Source organism: Lepidothrix coronata, unplaced genomic scaffold (genome assembly GCF_001604755.1).
Source record: "Lepidothrix coronata isolate B3197 unplaced genomic scaffold, Lepidothrix_coronata-1.0 Scaffold40, whole genome shotgun sequence".
Classification (NCBI taxonomy): Eukaryota; Metazoa; Chordata; class Aves; order Passeriformes; family Pipridae; genus Lepidothrix; species Lepidothrix coronata.
In genome coordinates, this window is record NW_016690220.1 from 5,396,689 (window position 1) to 5,411,424 (window position 14,736).

At 36.3% G+C, this 14,736-nt stretch overlaps 1 protein-coding gene across 2 annotated transcripts in view; it reads left to right on the top strand.

Moving 5' to 3' along the window:
- Nucleotides 1-14,736, top strand: part of LPCAT1 (lysophosphatidylcholine acyltransferase 1) — a 61,028-nt gene that overhangs the window by 22,733 nt on the left and 23,559 nt on the right. For both annotated transcript variants that reach the window (XM_017813303.1, XM_017813304.1), the window contains exons 7-9: nucleotides 3,957-3,991; nucleotides 6,525-6,579; nucleotides 9,412-9,494. In XM_017813303.1, the coding sequence (XP_017668792.1) occupies nucleotides 3,957-3,991; nucleotides 6,525-6,579; nucleotides 9,412-9,494 (173 nt within the window). The remainder of the gene's footprint in view (nucleotides 1-3,956; nucleotides 3,992-6,524; nucleotides 6,580-9,411; nucleotides 9,495-14,736) is intronic.

Consider the following 14,736-nt stretch of genomic DNA (forward strand, 5'->3'; position numbering starts at 1 on the left):
TTGTAAACTAATATTACATGTTCCTAACACTTTATTGACAGAAATTGTGAGCTTTTAACATTGAAGTAAGTCAATATAAATGCAAATGAAAATTTTCATAATTTCTTTGTGTTACTGCAAAATATCGTAAAAAACCTGTAACTATTCAAATAGATATCCATTGTGAGCTGGCATGAATTTGTGTATGGGACTTTACTTTTCCCCAGTATTTTTAATTGCTGCGAAACACTTAGTTTTCAGTGCCTTTCTGTGTCATTTAACCCCTAAGGTCTACTTCCTGGAGACCTTCCTAAGATCTAAGCATTAATGAAGGGGGTGCTAATTGCCATAACTATTTGATTTTTACATTAGCTTGGGGGCTGCAGAAGACTTTTATCAGAGTTAGAAAGAGAAGAGGAAGGAGGAATATGATGTGGTACATGAAAGTGAGGTTTATTTTGGTTAGGATGCAGAGTTAGATTATTTTATTTCAGTTATTAAGTTATTCTTATCTCAATCTACATGATTTACCTTTTCTTCGTGGTTTTCCTACCCACCCTGGGGGAGGATTGAGCGAGCAAGCAGCTGTATGGTACTTAGTTGCCAGCTGGGATTAAACCACAACACATGTAAGAACAACAGAGTAGGGAGAGAATATTGTTTTTCATACACTGAGACACCATTTTTAGCAAACTTTAATTGTCCCTGGCTTCCTATTTGTTGTCTTGTTTAGCTACTGCATATTATAATTTTAGGTTTAGAAAGGAACTTCTTAAGATCTTGGCTTAGCCAGTGAATTCCAGATACGCATTGTGTGCAGTCACCCCACTGCTCTTCACTTGAAGTACCTGCTCTGATCTACATTCAGAGCTCTGAGTTCCACAGTACAGATGAGAACAGTCTTGGATTTGAGTACACCTACTGTATTTGGAGGCTTTTTGAGATCCGAGCCTGGGGTGAATGTAGTAGGTGTGGGCACTCTTACATGTTTATTTAATTGTACTCTATTCAAGAACTGGGGAAAGCACTGCTGTTCTGCAGTGGACTGAAACGTGACAATAGGGAAGGAGTAAAGTCAGTTCTTTTCTAGCAAATGAATGTAGCTCTGGTTACTGTGAAGAACTCTCTATTTTATTTTTTTTATAGTCAGGGTTGCCCCCTGGATACCTGTTGTCTTGGGGCTTGTGATTATTTGTGTTAGATGACATCTCTGGTCCTGTATCAATGTTTCTTTAGGAGTAGTATGTTAGTATTATCCATGAGCAGAAAGAAATTTTAAGGCTTAAAATATTTAGACCTGATATTCAAAATTTGCTACTGGTTATCTAATTTGGTAATATTTTGGGTATTGGATGCCTGAGAGCTATTACCTATACTCTAATTAAAATAAATGCTCTAATGTCTTCATCATAGGTTCTACAGCAATTTGGTTTTACACTTATTTTCTTTGTTTCTTCACTTGAATTTTCTGTCAGAGTGCTGGTGATTATGAAAGGCTGTATACCTGTGTAATTATCACAGAGCCATTTTAAATGTGTTTTTATGTCCCAGTGTCTTCCACAAGTAACTGCTATTTGCTAAGAGATTTGGCAGCATCTCCTGTGCAGTTTTGGTATGTCAGGGTTGACTGAACATGTAAAAACAACAGCCAGTCTGCTGTTTAAAGGTTGGCATGATTCTCAGTATCTTCTTGTGTCAAATTCAAACTATATGGAAGATGACTCCTCTCTCTGTTTCCTCCCATGCTGAGGGGAAATAATAGGCAGGATAACATTCAAGGTCAGGTTGGATGAAGCTCTGACCAACATGATCTAGTTGAAGATGCCCCTGCTTGTTGCAGGGGTGTTGGAATAGATGGCCTTTAAAAGTCCCTTCCAACCCAAGCCATTCTAGAGTTTTATGTGCTTCCACACATTTCAAAGTATTACCTAGATACAGTAGTTTCAAAGTGTACTCCGAATGCTGTTGAAGTGAATGCTGTCCATAGGCATAAGCTGGTAGCAGTGATAAATATTAAAGGTAACTGGGTAAGGAAAATGCCTCTTCCCATTGTCTGCCTGCTGTTTTTATCATAAAAATATTGGATATTTTTATGAGGTAGGAGTCTGCTGTAGCATAGGTCTGCCTCTTGCAGACCAGAATCCTATTTTCCCCTAGAAAATTGCATTTATAGCCATCATCCCTGCTGCATCCTGATGTTCTTGATGAGAGCAATCGTGCATGTCTGCTATGGCATTCACATTGGGAATTTTCTTGCAGGATTGTTGATAGATACATGGGTTATTTGAGTTTGACTTGCCGGCTAGCCAGCACAGGGCTGGATTCTGACAATACTTATTCTCTGTTCAGTGATCAGAATACTTTTGTGGAGATTTCATTTTTCTTTGTCTCCTTCTGCATTGTTGCAATTTAGAGAGCTGAGTTGGGTATGTGTAATGCTGTGGTGTTGTTTTCTTAAGGCAGATCTAGTGTCTAGATAAATTATTAGCTGTCTACACTGGTTTCTCAGGGTTTGTAAATGAAAGTTCCTTGTGGAAAGAAACCAAACCCCATAATGTGTTTACTTGCGGTGTTATCACAGACATCAAAATAGCCAGAAACAGTGTAACAATAAAGCTATAGACAGTAAAGTTCTAAAAGATCACTACATGGATAAGTCTTCTTTTTATGTATGTATGTTACTTGGTATAGATAGAAAAATGGTTTGAAGAGGAAGGTCCACTAAAAATTTAAAACTTGACTTCTAACAATTATTTTCAATCAAACAAAATATGATAAAGAATTATTGTATTACATCAATCACATTTTTCACCTTTTATGGATGGATTTGCTTTCTTTCATTTTTACTTATGATGGCCTTTTGCTCTAAATGGTAATTAAAACTGGAATTTGACTTGGTTTTTCATGGTCTTGGCACATGTGATCACCTGAACTCTCTAAAATGAATTTGAATGGTAGAATAGAACTGAACTGGAACATTTTCAGTAAGTTGAAATAAATATCTTTCTGATCTAATCTTTTGGAAACCTGAATATAATGAGTCCTCTTGTCTTTTCATTAGTGACTTGAACTTTTTTTTTTCCAGTTAGAACAGAACTAATTTTCAGGTCTTTAGATTCTTACTTCTGCACTTAAATCTTGTCTCCAAGTATTGCAGGTTTTTTCCTGTGCTATTTCTTAGTCTTACAGTTAAAAATGTGATGACTTTTACTGTCATATTCCTTCCTGTTACCTCTTATATCTGTTATATATTCCTTTCCAGGTCTCTGACCCCTTTTTGCTATTCGCATCTAACAAATGCTTTCACTGCTGTTTGTCCTCTCTTAGTGTTTCACACAGTGTTCATTTTGGCCATGCAGAAGTGCTACTGGTCTTCCCTAAGAGTAAATTTGTAGGTTTAGATATCTTAGAATGTACCTTTTGATTCTTGGATCAGGCAGGTGGATGTATGGTGTCTGTGTGTAAAGGCAACTGTGAAAATACTGTTTGAGGTAAGACATAGGGTCTTACCCATCCTACTGCTTCATGTCGGTTGAGCAGACTTCCTTACAGTCATCTCCAGAGGACACTTCAGGAGTGTTAAAGTGTTCATATGTATTGCTGGGACATCCAAGTACACTGTAGGGACACTGTCAAGCAGGGTGGGCTAAGAAAATAAATACATGTGGACTATGCATATCAAGGAACATCAGCTAAGCAAGTAACTTTCTTTTTGAAGGCTAACAGCCTTTGAAGAATACCTAGACCTTTAAATGTTTTATGAATGTAGATATTTGGTGTTTAAGACCTGTGTTACTGGATATTTCCTAGCTGTGTAAAAAGATAGGCTGATTCCTAACAGAGTTAAGAACTTTTGCAAGAAGGACATTGAAATTTCCATGAAAACATTTTAGTCCTATGTTGTCAGTTATGCTGTCTGCAGTGTAAAAAATTGAAAGCACAGTAATTAATTGCAACTGTCATACTTCTTTTCTTAGGACACGATCACATGGACATGGCAAGGGCCAGGAGCGTAAGTGGTTTATGTTTTATTGCTTGCATCATGATTGCTTTCCTCCATTACTTTTTATTTACATGACTTGCAGGCACATATAGTCAACCAATTCCTGGTTATTGGATTGTTCTTTGGGATTAATTTAATTTTTATCTATTATTCCCTAATTACGATAATCCTGATTTAGAGAATTCCAGGTACAAACAGTGTACTTCTGCCACTATGATTTTGTTGGTTTGCAGAATGGATTTTAGGTTTTTATTTCAGATTTACTTTTTTTTAGCCAAGTGCCTGAAGTAAAACAACTTGTTTCTGCTCTGTGTATTTTGTTGCCTGCAAATTGATTTGGTATATTACTGTATAAAATCTGTAGGGCTACTGTTTGAAATTAGTCTAGTCTCATGGAAAAAGTCAATTCAGAGAATTTGGAGATACTGTTTCCATTGTCTTGCCCAAATATAACTTTGATTTTGCAAATTCATGTAATATAAGATATTAAATGAAGCAGTTCCTGATTGTTTAAAAAAAAATTTAAGCATTATTTTCATGCTGGAATTTGAATAGAAATTCTAAAATGTTTAGGTGAAGGTGAAAACAAGAAATTTTGAACCCTAAGTAAAGGGGAGTTGACTTCTTTTTTTAATGCTTTTTATTGTTTTAAATGTCCTACCTGAGATCCTGTATTTTAGTAGTAACAAGGAAACTATTGGGATTAGCCAGGATTCAATTAATTTAGAATTTTGTCAGTTTTGCACTTGGGAACCAAATCGAATTAAGGCCATAACTAGATTTGGAGACTTGAGGAATTAATTGATAACTTTTAAAAGTTTGTCTTACAATTAATGTATCACATTAGAAGTAGGTGAATCCATGATAGTGCATAATGTAAATAGGCACTGTAGCATTTACTGCATGAAGGGATTTCTGTTCTCATGAGCTCCTACCTCTTCCCTGCAATTCACCCCACTGCAATTCACCCCACTGCAATTCACCTGAAAAAGTAACTGGGCCATAGAGGAGAAAGGCAAGTAGCTTACTTCCAGTGTAGTGTCCTAACTGAGGAGTCAAGAACACATAAAAGGAGGAAGAGGGAAGAAACTTGTAGGTGTGTTGCCTCAGATCACTGTAATGTCTACAAAGCCTTTATTCTGAAGTGCTGACATCTGCTAAAAAAGTTAAATTAAATTAAAGCCAAATCTGAATCTGAGGCAGCATGTGATGTTATACAAATTGACTGGGTCAGTTTAAATTACAGCTGTACTTAATTAAGATTAATTCTGCTGAGTGACCCAAAATGTATTTCTGATGTCTTAGCAGAAAATAATGTTAAGACTGATACATTTTTTTTTTTTTCTCAGCAAATGTCTCTCTTCTGTTTTAGTGTTAGTCAAAATTTAATCTGGAAATGTTGCTGTATCCAGGAGTATTGTTTGTTCAAAGGTGCTGTAGCCTATAAAGTGGATTGAAAACTTGTCACATACAAACTTAGACACTTTCTTCCACTTACTGAAAGTAATGTTTTTACTAATTTGACGGTATGCAGAGCAGATCAGCTGACTACCTTGAAAACAAAGAATGACTATAGTATACAACTTCAATTTTCTCTACATTAGACTTGAGTTAGATACAGGTTCTATCAGTTTTAGACTTTTATTTAAATTTAAAGTTTAATCTCTTAGGATTCCAGAGAGGTGGCAGAGAGAAAAGTTTACTTATAACTCTTTGGGGGGTTTTAATGCTCTTGGACAAGGACCTACAAACTGGACTTTGATGTTTCTTATCAGTGCCGTAAACTTCAAATTACAGATTCCACTGTTGTTCTTGATCCTTTTCTTTGCTTTAATGCATTGGGAGTAGGAAGGAAGGAGGGAAAATATTTTGCACCCCTGCATGAGTGTATAACAAAATGAGTAGGGTTTTGCTTCTAGAAACTGCACTTCATCTGCCTACGAGGATTTTGACCAGCCCTCCCCTCACAATGATTGACTTCTGTAACTACCTAGATACTGTATAAAAATGGGGTTACTAACGCTGCTCCCTAATTTAGGTTTACTAAATCCTTTCCTGGATTTGAACCTTAATGCTTTCCAAGGTCAAGTTGATTCCAGTTATCTTGTATCTTAGGCTAATAGAGCACACGTAGAATTTCATTAACAGACTTCTGCAGTATAATGAACTTTGATTCCAAACCGAGGTAATGATAAAATCTCACTGGTTATAATTAATCTTGCCAGCTGTGTGCTGAATACAGCACTTTCCTGAAGCAGACTTACTCTTTCTTTACGCATTATGCATACACTATCTTTTACTGTTTTTCTTCCTGCTTTTGAGTGTTTTTTAAGATGCCAATTCAGTGTAAACTGCTTTTGTTGCACCTTACGGAATGTAATGTGTAGAAGTACTTTCAAAGACCTTTTCTGTTACTTTTATCTGAATATGATCACACCTACAAGTAGGAATGCTACTTGAAGACTTTGGAGTGTAATGTACTACTGTGTCACTACATATAAATTTTTTTTCTCCATCCTTTCCCATCTCTTGCTCCTTTTAGGTTTGAAATTCTGTGGCTTACTTTATGTCAGTTTCACAATTCTGTGGAAATCGAGGTCAGTAAAAAAAGAAACCCAGTTTATTCTGAGCAGGTTCAGAATATGTAATATTGTACTTGATTCTGCAGTAAAAGTTTGTGTTCAAACTTTGTATGTTTGTCTGTAAAAACAGGTTAAAATACCACTTATATTTTAGACAAATGGCTTCTGTATCTGAAAATGTAGTCTAAAAATGGAATAGCAAAATACAGTTTTCCCCTTGGCATAAGACTTTGCTTTCTTATTGATTTAAATTGAATAGATAAATTTCTGACTCTGTTCAAAGAGCCTTTTGTGAACAAATTTCTTGTCTTTTAACGGCCTGATTACTATTCCGAATAGTGTACCAACTTTGTATGTTAGACATCCAAGTGTGTGAATGCTGGTGTACAAACTAAGGGCTGTCTTGTAGAGGAAAATCATGGGTGATTTCTTATAGGTTGGATAGGTTATTTAATGTCTGGCTAATTTTTAATTAGGCTGCACTAGTCAGAATGTGAAACAGGAAAACAGAAAGAAAATCTATCTATATTCTTAACTTTGTTTTGAGGAAAACACTGTGTGATCCTAAGGCTGAAGACTACTGTAGTGACAATGCAAAAACTATTAAAGCCATTCCTTTTAAATTGTTGCCTTTATGTATTTTAGACAGAGTAATTACATTTTGTGGACAATTACAGTATTTGGAAAGTGTTATATAGGATATTTGACAGATGTTCTGCAATTCATTTGCTTTCTGAATAATGAAGCAGCTCTTTAGCTCTGACAGATGGAACTGATGACAGGGTAAATCAGTAGGAAGAACTATTGCATATTTACATACATTGTGTTACAGTAGTGACATATAATGCATGCTAATCACAGTACTTATCATTGCTCTGTGTTTGCTTATTTATGCAATCAGTTATTCTCAAAATTAATGAACGTACAAAATACCAGCCACTGAATGTTTGTATCTGTTGTAGAAATTTGTGGTTTGTGTTATCACTTCAGTTGGATATCATCAGCTATTAATAGCATATATTAAAAAAAAAATTGGTTCCCAAAATAGTGACCTGTTTTTTGCAGAAAGGCCACGGAGCGACTGCCTTATGCAGGGATAGGACAAACCAGTTACTTGGCAGGATTTTTACTCTATCTCAGGAACATGTTTTTCTGCCCTAGGCAAGTAAAATGTTCTTTCACACAGAAGTGAACACTGCTGAGCTTTCTTGATTTTTGAGGCAGCAGCTGCTAGCAGATGCTGAGTTTCTGTAGCTCTTACAGATCTTGCATAATAAGTTATGATCTTTGATAGTCTTTAAAAAAAAAGCTAACTAACTAGTGGCCTTCTAAAGTACTCCGTACTAGAGCAGGAGCTGGCAGAGGGTAGAGGAACAGAGCTGTTTTCAAGGTTGCTTTCAAGTATGAGGCAGAATACTTGAGATCTACTTGTTGAATCTGTTTTTGTAAGGAAGTGTGGCAGATTTAGGAATGTAGAAGAAAAACTAGTTGTTCAAAGCCGTGTTTTTCCCTTGGTCTCCAGAATTTTTTGGTTTTTATTCCTGCTCTGTTCCATCAGCACAGAGATGCTAGCAAATACCAACCAGCCTAGATACCACAGTTACTGCTTATGATGCGATAACTCAGGGAGACATACAACAGAACAACACAACATCGGTCTGTTTTTGATTAAATGATAGCTGGTAAGGTTAAACAGCCAACAATCAGGATCCAAAATTAGTCTGTGCTTCTCTGCATATAACATATGTTCTGGCATACCATATGTGTCATCCAGTATGTATATTGAGAATCAAGCATCTATGTAGGTTTTATAATAGGTTTCTGTAAATATTGGCCCATCTATCCATCCTGTACTTGGAACTGGCATGCAAGCAATGTTGTGAAGAAGAACGGAGATATGTTCATCTGCACATGTAGATTGTTTTGGCTCATGTCAGTTTGTTTTGGTGACCTGTCTGCTTCAGTGTTCATACATCCATCACAATCTGCAGCAGCTGAGAGTTCTTCTGGTTTTGTGAGTGCTGTTGAAATATCAAGCTATTTATATCAAGTTAGGCACGGACATGTAGAACACCTCTGAAATCTCCTCATCTTCAGACTTGTTCTGTGTTTGGGTGAATGACTTGACAGCAGTTTGCAACTCGAAGAAATGGAATAGGACTTGGAAGTTGAAGGAACACTTATTCCACCTCTGTTAACTTCACAGTCTTTGTCCTTTTGTATATTAAATCAGGCTGGTGTATCTGCTTGTAATGTAAACCTAGAAGACAGGAGTCATATGTTTGCAGTTGCAGTAGTGCATGTAAGGAAAACTAGCAAAACTCAAAAAAAATTCAAGATTTGCCCATTATAAGAAAAAACATCTAATGGCAACGTTAGAGTACTGCTGATCATACCATTATGTAATTGTGACAATACAGCTAACTTCAAAGTTATTGAGAAATATTTGCTGAAACTACTTCATATTTATTCCCCAGTTGTTATTTTATTTTTTAAAGACCAGTGTGAAATTTTTTGGTTATCTGGAAAGAGCTGAACAAAAGAATGTAAAAGAAAGGTTTATGCAAGAAAATGCTAATACTTGTAAATTATTTAAAAATTCCTAGTCTTACTTACTCTCCCTGGGTTCCATGAGATAAAAATTGAGCAGAGTCTGTTATATGAATTTCTAGAAGTATGACATATGCTTAAGCATTTAAGAGTTGAATTATAAATTTTTCTATAGTCCTTTTGTTAATATAATTTTGTAAGTAACAACAAACTGTACACAATTTTCACCGTAATGCTATAAGAGAGATTGTTTAAAATGTTAAATATTTTTGGTATAATTCAGTTCTCTTTATGCAGTTTCTACCTGTGTATACTCCTTCAGAAGAAGAAAGAAAAAATCCAGTGTTATATGCCAATAACGTCAGACGTGTAATGGCAGAGTAAGTATCTTGTAATACAGAATAAAAATAGATAATGTGTGATTTTAATTTTAGGATGAAGAAAATATCACAAAATCAAGTCGGCATAGTTGCCTGCTTGCAATGAAGCTTGTAGTCTGCAAAACTTTTTACGTAGCAGTTGCCTTCCTCTGTGAGGAGGCCAGGGAGCCACAAATACAACAAGAACTGTAGGAGCTGGTGTGTTTGGGTTTGGGGGTTTTTTTTAATGTATCTTCATGTAATGAGCCAGTTCTGCTTGCTCCTGTGAGTATTTAGTCTTTTGGGGGAAAGGTATGGGTGAATTTTAGGAAAGCTGATGTAACCAAATTTTGTACTGTTGGGGTTGCATTTTAAGCTGTGACTCTTTTAATGAGGTTAAGAATTGTTTCATATATTCTTTATTAGCCTGTGGTTATTTTGAACAGTAAAGTACAGGAAAGTCACTTCTGTTGGAAGAGCACTGATACAATGTAAATTAATTGAAATCAAATGTTCATGTGACAACACTTAGAACACTTACCTATAGTGTATAATAAAGGCTACATTTGATACTTTTGCTCTTTTTGTTTTATTTTTGATTAACCCCTCTTATTCATTCCTTCTTTGTCCTTTCAGTAAATCCTCTATTAGTCAATAGATACTCTTTTTGGTATTTACAGCAAACGCTCAGGTCTATGATCACTGATAACTCTTGAGAGATGTACAAATCATCGTAGTCCTGATTTTGAAAGAACTTGTGAAATCTGAATTTCCTTTGTGCAACTTCTCTTCCATTTCTAAGTTACCAGTTTAAGCTAAAGGCCAGCTTGTAGATAGTAAGTGATAATTCTTCTCTGGTTTATAAGCAGAACACAGGTCTGGGAATTTTTTGTAAGGGTGTTAGGACTATAATATAACAATAGATCAATACTTGATCCATTGTACAAAAGGACCTGTACACTGGCCTCAAAGACTTTGGTTGTTAATTTAAGACAGTCAGCTGGCACTATGCTAAGTGTTGTTCTCAGACTTTGGATAGAAGGCCGTATTCTTAAACCTTCATTCTGAACTGTGCTCCAATCAGATGACAGGTATGTTATATATGTGTGTTATAAGGAGAAATTGTGAAAGCCTACAGAAGTTTACAACAACAGGCATGTTGAAAACCTTCCCTTCTATGTGTGCTTAGACGTTATTTTGTTTCTCCCATCCCTGAAGAATTAAGTATTTGGGGTAACAGAAGTGGGATGCAGGTCTAAAGGGGATCAGAATGAGTGTTATCAAATACAACTTGCTTTGACATGAAGAAGGGGCTGTAGGTGCTGTGTTGATGTGAATGGGAAAATAAATGTGATGGGATATCAAAGTCTTGAAGTTAAAATGCAGAATGAAACAGAATATTGATGCCTGGATACCATGGATAATTATAGACCAATTAGCATCAACATAGTCAAAAATTATTTACTTCTGACGGCTTCCAGATGCCTACTTCTAGTGGCAGTTCTGCAGACTTTCCCAGTTTGTTCTTGTGGCTTTTGGTACAGGAGATACCAGCTCAGATGCTGTTAGACTGTTCTGGAGCTGTAGCAGTTGCAGCTCAAGTACCTCAAGTGCCCTTTGGTGCTAGCCTTGTGTTCTGCATTGCTGAACAAATGGCATTATTGCTGCTTCCTGTAGATTTGTCTAGCTTTTCTTGAAGATTAAGTCGGTGGCAGTGTCACATTTTGTTGTCAAGGGGTCAGGATCTATTTAGATGTCTGCTTTCCCCTTCTCCCCCATATTTTTCATATTTTTCTGGAGGAATAGTCTAATCCTACTGGATATTTTCCAGCATCAGAGGTGGCAGTCCCAAATAATAATGTGTTTGCGAGTCTAGAACCAGTGTTGTGGAAAGCTTACGTCTTGCTTCTGATTCCAAGGGAAATTGATAGAAGTTGCTGAGTGCAGCCATAGGTACAATTTCCACTTCTGAAATTGTTTGCCTTCACAATAATTTTTTCTTGTGAACAGCTGCTATTAAGTGTTGAACAAAACATTTGACAAGAAGAATTTTGATTGATAATTTGATAAGAATTTGATAAGAACTGATTCTTATGCTGCTTATTCTTGTTGATTCTATGAAAAACTTTTGGTTTAACCTTATTTGATTAGCTTTTCCATGGGCAGCCACAGATGCCAGTGATGGGGGTCTCTAGATAGTTCCTGTTCACTTATGCATATAAATTGAATATTTGATGGAGGAGATGCTGTCATTCTTGGAGGTTTGCTTCCTTAGGACATTAGTTTCTTGCAGGTTGGATGAATTTACTTGCCCAAAAAATGAAATCCAAGGTGTGCCTGGCCTTTTGACTCTGTTTCAGGCCAGGAACAGGCAGCCATACATGGAGTTGGGAGGGCACAGCTGACCCCAACTGACCCAAGGGACATTCCATACCATATGTCATCAAGTTCAACATATAGACCTGGGGGATGAAGAAGGAAAGGGAGACATTCAGGGTGATGCCGTTTGTCTTCCCAAGTCACGGCGATGCCTGAGGGAGCCCTCTGGCGCTCTGCTTTCCTGGGGGTGGCTGATCACCTGCCTGCCCAAGAGAAGTGGTGATTGAATTCTTTATTTTGCTTTGTTTGTGTGTGCAGCTTTTGCTTTCCCAGTTACACTGTCTTTATCTCAACCTGAGTTTTCTCACTTCTACCACCCAAGGGTAGTGAGCAAGGGGCTGTGTGAGGCTAAATTGCCATCTGGGGTTAAACCACAGCAACCATATTGGGGATGATCATCTCATTGATGTGACCAAAAGTCCTGCAGTCTGGGTGACCATTTTGTAAGAACCCTTTCCTGCTGCTTTTCAGGACCTCATTTCACAGACTACTTTTCTAAAATAAACCTGCTTCATGTTTTAATTAATTCAAATGTAATATGAGCTGATCTCTTGGTGAATAGTGTTTCAGTATTATGCACTGATCTGTCACCAAATTCCACAAGAACCCAGGTGATACATTTCCATTTTTTAAAGGACACTGTCATGATAGATAATGAATTTAAGGGTCACAACTTATACAGACCTTTCACTTGGAACTATGGCTGTTTGCTTCTGCAGTACTACCCTGGAGTGATATCTTTCAGCACTTCTCATCAGAGAGATGAGTAAGATCCAAGCCTTAGAAGCTTTACAGCATCCATAAAAATCCTAAGTTTCTTTCTAAAAGCATTTCTTAATCTCACCTATGTGATGACCAGTATTTTGATGTCTGTGATCTTCAGCCTTTTTCTCATTGACAGATAAATACTTAATAGCATTGGGCTAAAATCTTGAATCATGCAGTCCTGTTGCAGTCATGCAGCTCACAGTTTCTTCTGTTTTGGGGATTGTCTGTGTCATCAGAATTGTAATTACTCATACAGAATAGCCACTGCTGCTGAATATGGCTGTCTTCCTTTGGATCATTTGCTTATTCTGAACAAAAGCTATGTGCAGATGAAATTAATTTGCTGTTTAAAGTATGGTCCCCTGCTTGTTCCTTAACAATATGCTTTGCATTTGATTTTCGCATAGAACATATTTTGTTTGAGCGAGTCTGTCTGGTTTGGTCCTTCTGACTATGTTCTGACTGCTACTCTGAGTAGTTGATGCCCATCTCATCCACAACATGCTATCAAAAAGTGTGTTTAGAGTCACTTTCAATCACAGAAAATGTTGAATGCTTTTAAATATGGCAACAGTCCAGGCAAGTTCTCTCATTAAAATCAGTAAATAAACTGTGGTGCTGTCTTGAGCTTTAATTTACTTTATGTGTTCTTTATTGCTCTAACACAGTTCTAAAACCACCTTGCTAGTCGGGTGGTATGTAGGTAAATATTATGGTCATGTGGGTAAATATTATATTGCCTCACTTTTGTATTACTTAGGCAAAATCATGATTTTAGTCTTCTGTGCATAATCTTCTGTTGATGCTAGTCAACATAGGTTGTTTTGATCTGTTAATTTAATACTTTCTACACAGTTTCTTCTATATATTTTCTAGTTAAGTGACAAACTTTCTGGCCTGTGTTGTCACTTTTTTTTTTCTTGTCGTCAGAGGATTAAGTCATGATTTATTTGAACTATGGTAGTGTTGTAAAACTGTCAGCCACTTGAGACTTTAATCCCAGCTTTCCAGAATTATTAGGAACAAATCATTTGACCTTGCCATCACAAGTATTTATTTCTAAAAATTTCATAGTGATAAAGGAAACATCTCTACCACTGTTAGAGCATTGGAAAGTACTTAAGTTTCTTCATAGATATGTCATCTTAATTGTTTCCTAGTGTAAAGTACTTATTGCACATCACAGCTTTTTTTGGCTCTTGACAATTTTACTATCCTTCACTAGTAGTAAGTTATGTTATTTTTGGTATTTTTTTCTTATGCATTAAAAAGTCTTGTGCTTCTTAGCTGCATCAATTGCAACTTTTTATCCTTTACCTTGCTGTGTTGTTTTGCTGCATTGTAGTTTCTAATTTTTTTATACCTAGTTAAAGTTAGTTATGTTTTGCGGTTTGTTTAGGCTATTTTCCCTTAAAAAAAAAAATTTAGTTGCCTCTTTTCATTGTAGGATTGTAGCCTTTTGCCTGTTGGATAGATTCTTGAACACCTAATTTTCATTAAAGCTTTATTCTGTAAGACAATAGTTGTAATCAAAGTACTGTTTAGAGTATAGAAATTCTATTCTAAAGAAAAAGTAGGTAACTCTTTCACTCCCACTTTGCAAAAAAAAAAAAGCTGGTTTGTTACCTTGCTATCCCTTATCAAATATACTTGGAAGGAGTATGTCAGTTGCTCAGCTTCTATTTAGTTGGGAAAATTGATTTTGTACGTAGATAAGCCAGTGGTGGTGTAGGCAGCTAATTGTGAAAATTTGCACTGCAGGCCCTTTGTTCAAGTCTAAAGTAACCTCACCCATAATTACAGATGTAAACTGATTAGATAATTATACTCAGACCCATTGGTAGCTTATTAACATATAAACACGACTTGTTTTCCTTTAAGTTCTCTTACAGAGACTGTCTTTGAAATAGGGAGGAATATGGTTTAGATGGTACAATTTAGGGAAAAAACAGAAGCTAAAATACTGCAAATTTGTTAATTTTCTTATTGCATGGGGTAGGTGTTTAAACTGAAACTTGATGGAAACTGGACACCTTTGCTTCTTTGTTTTTCAAAACTGCAAGAACCTCAGAACCAAAGTTCAGTCAGCACTCCTGATTTGAACATTTTGTTTTTC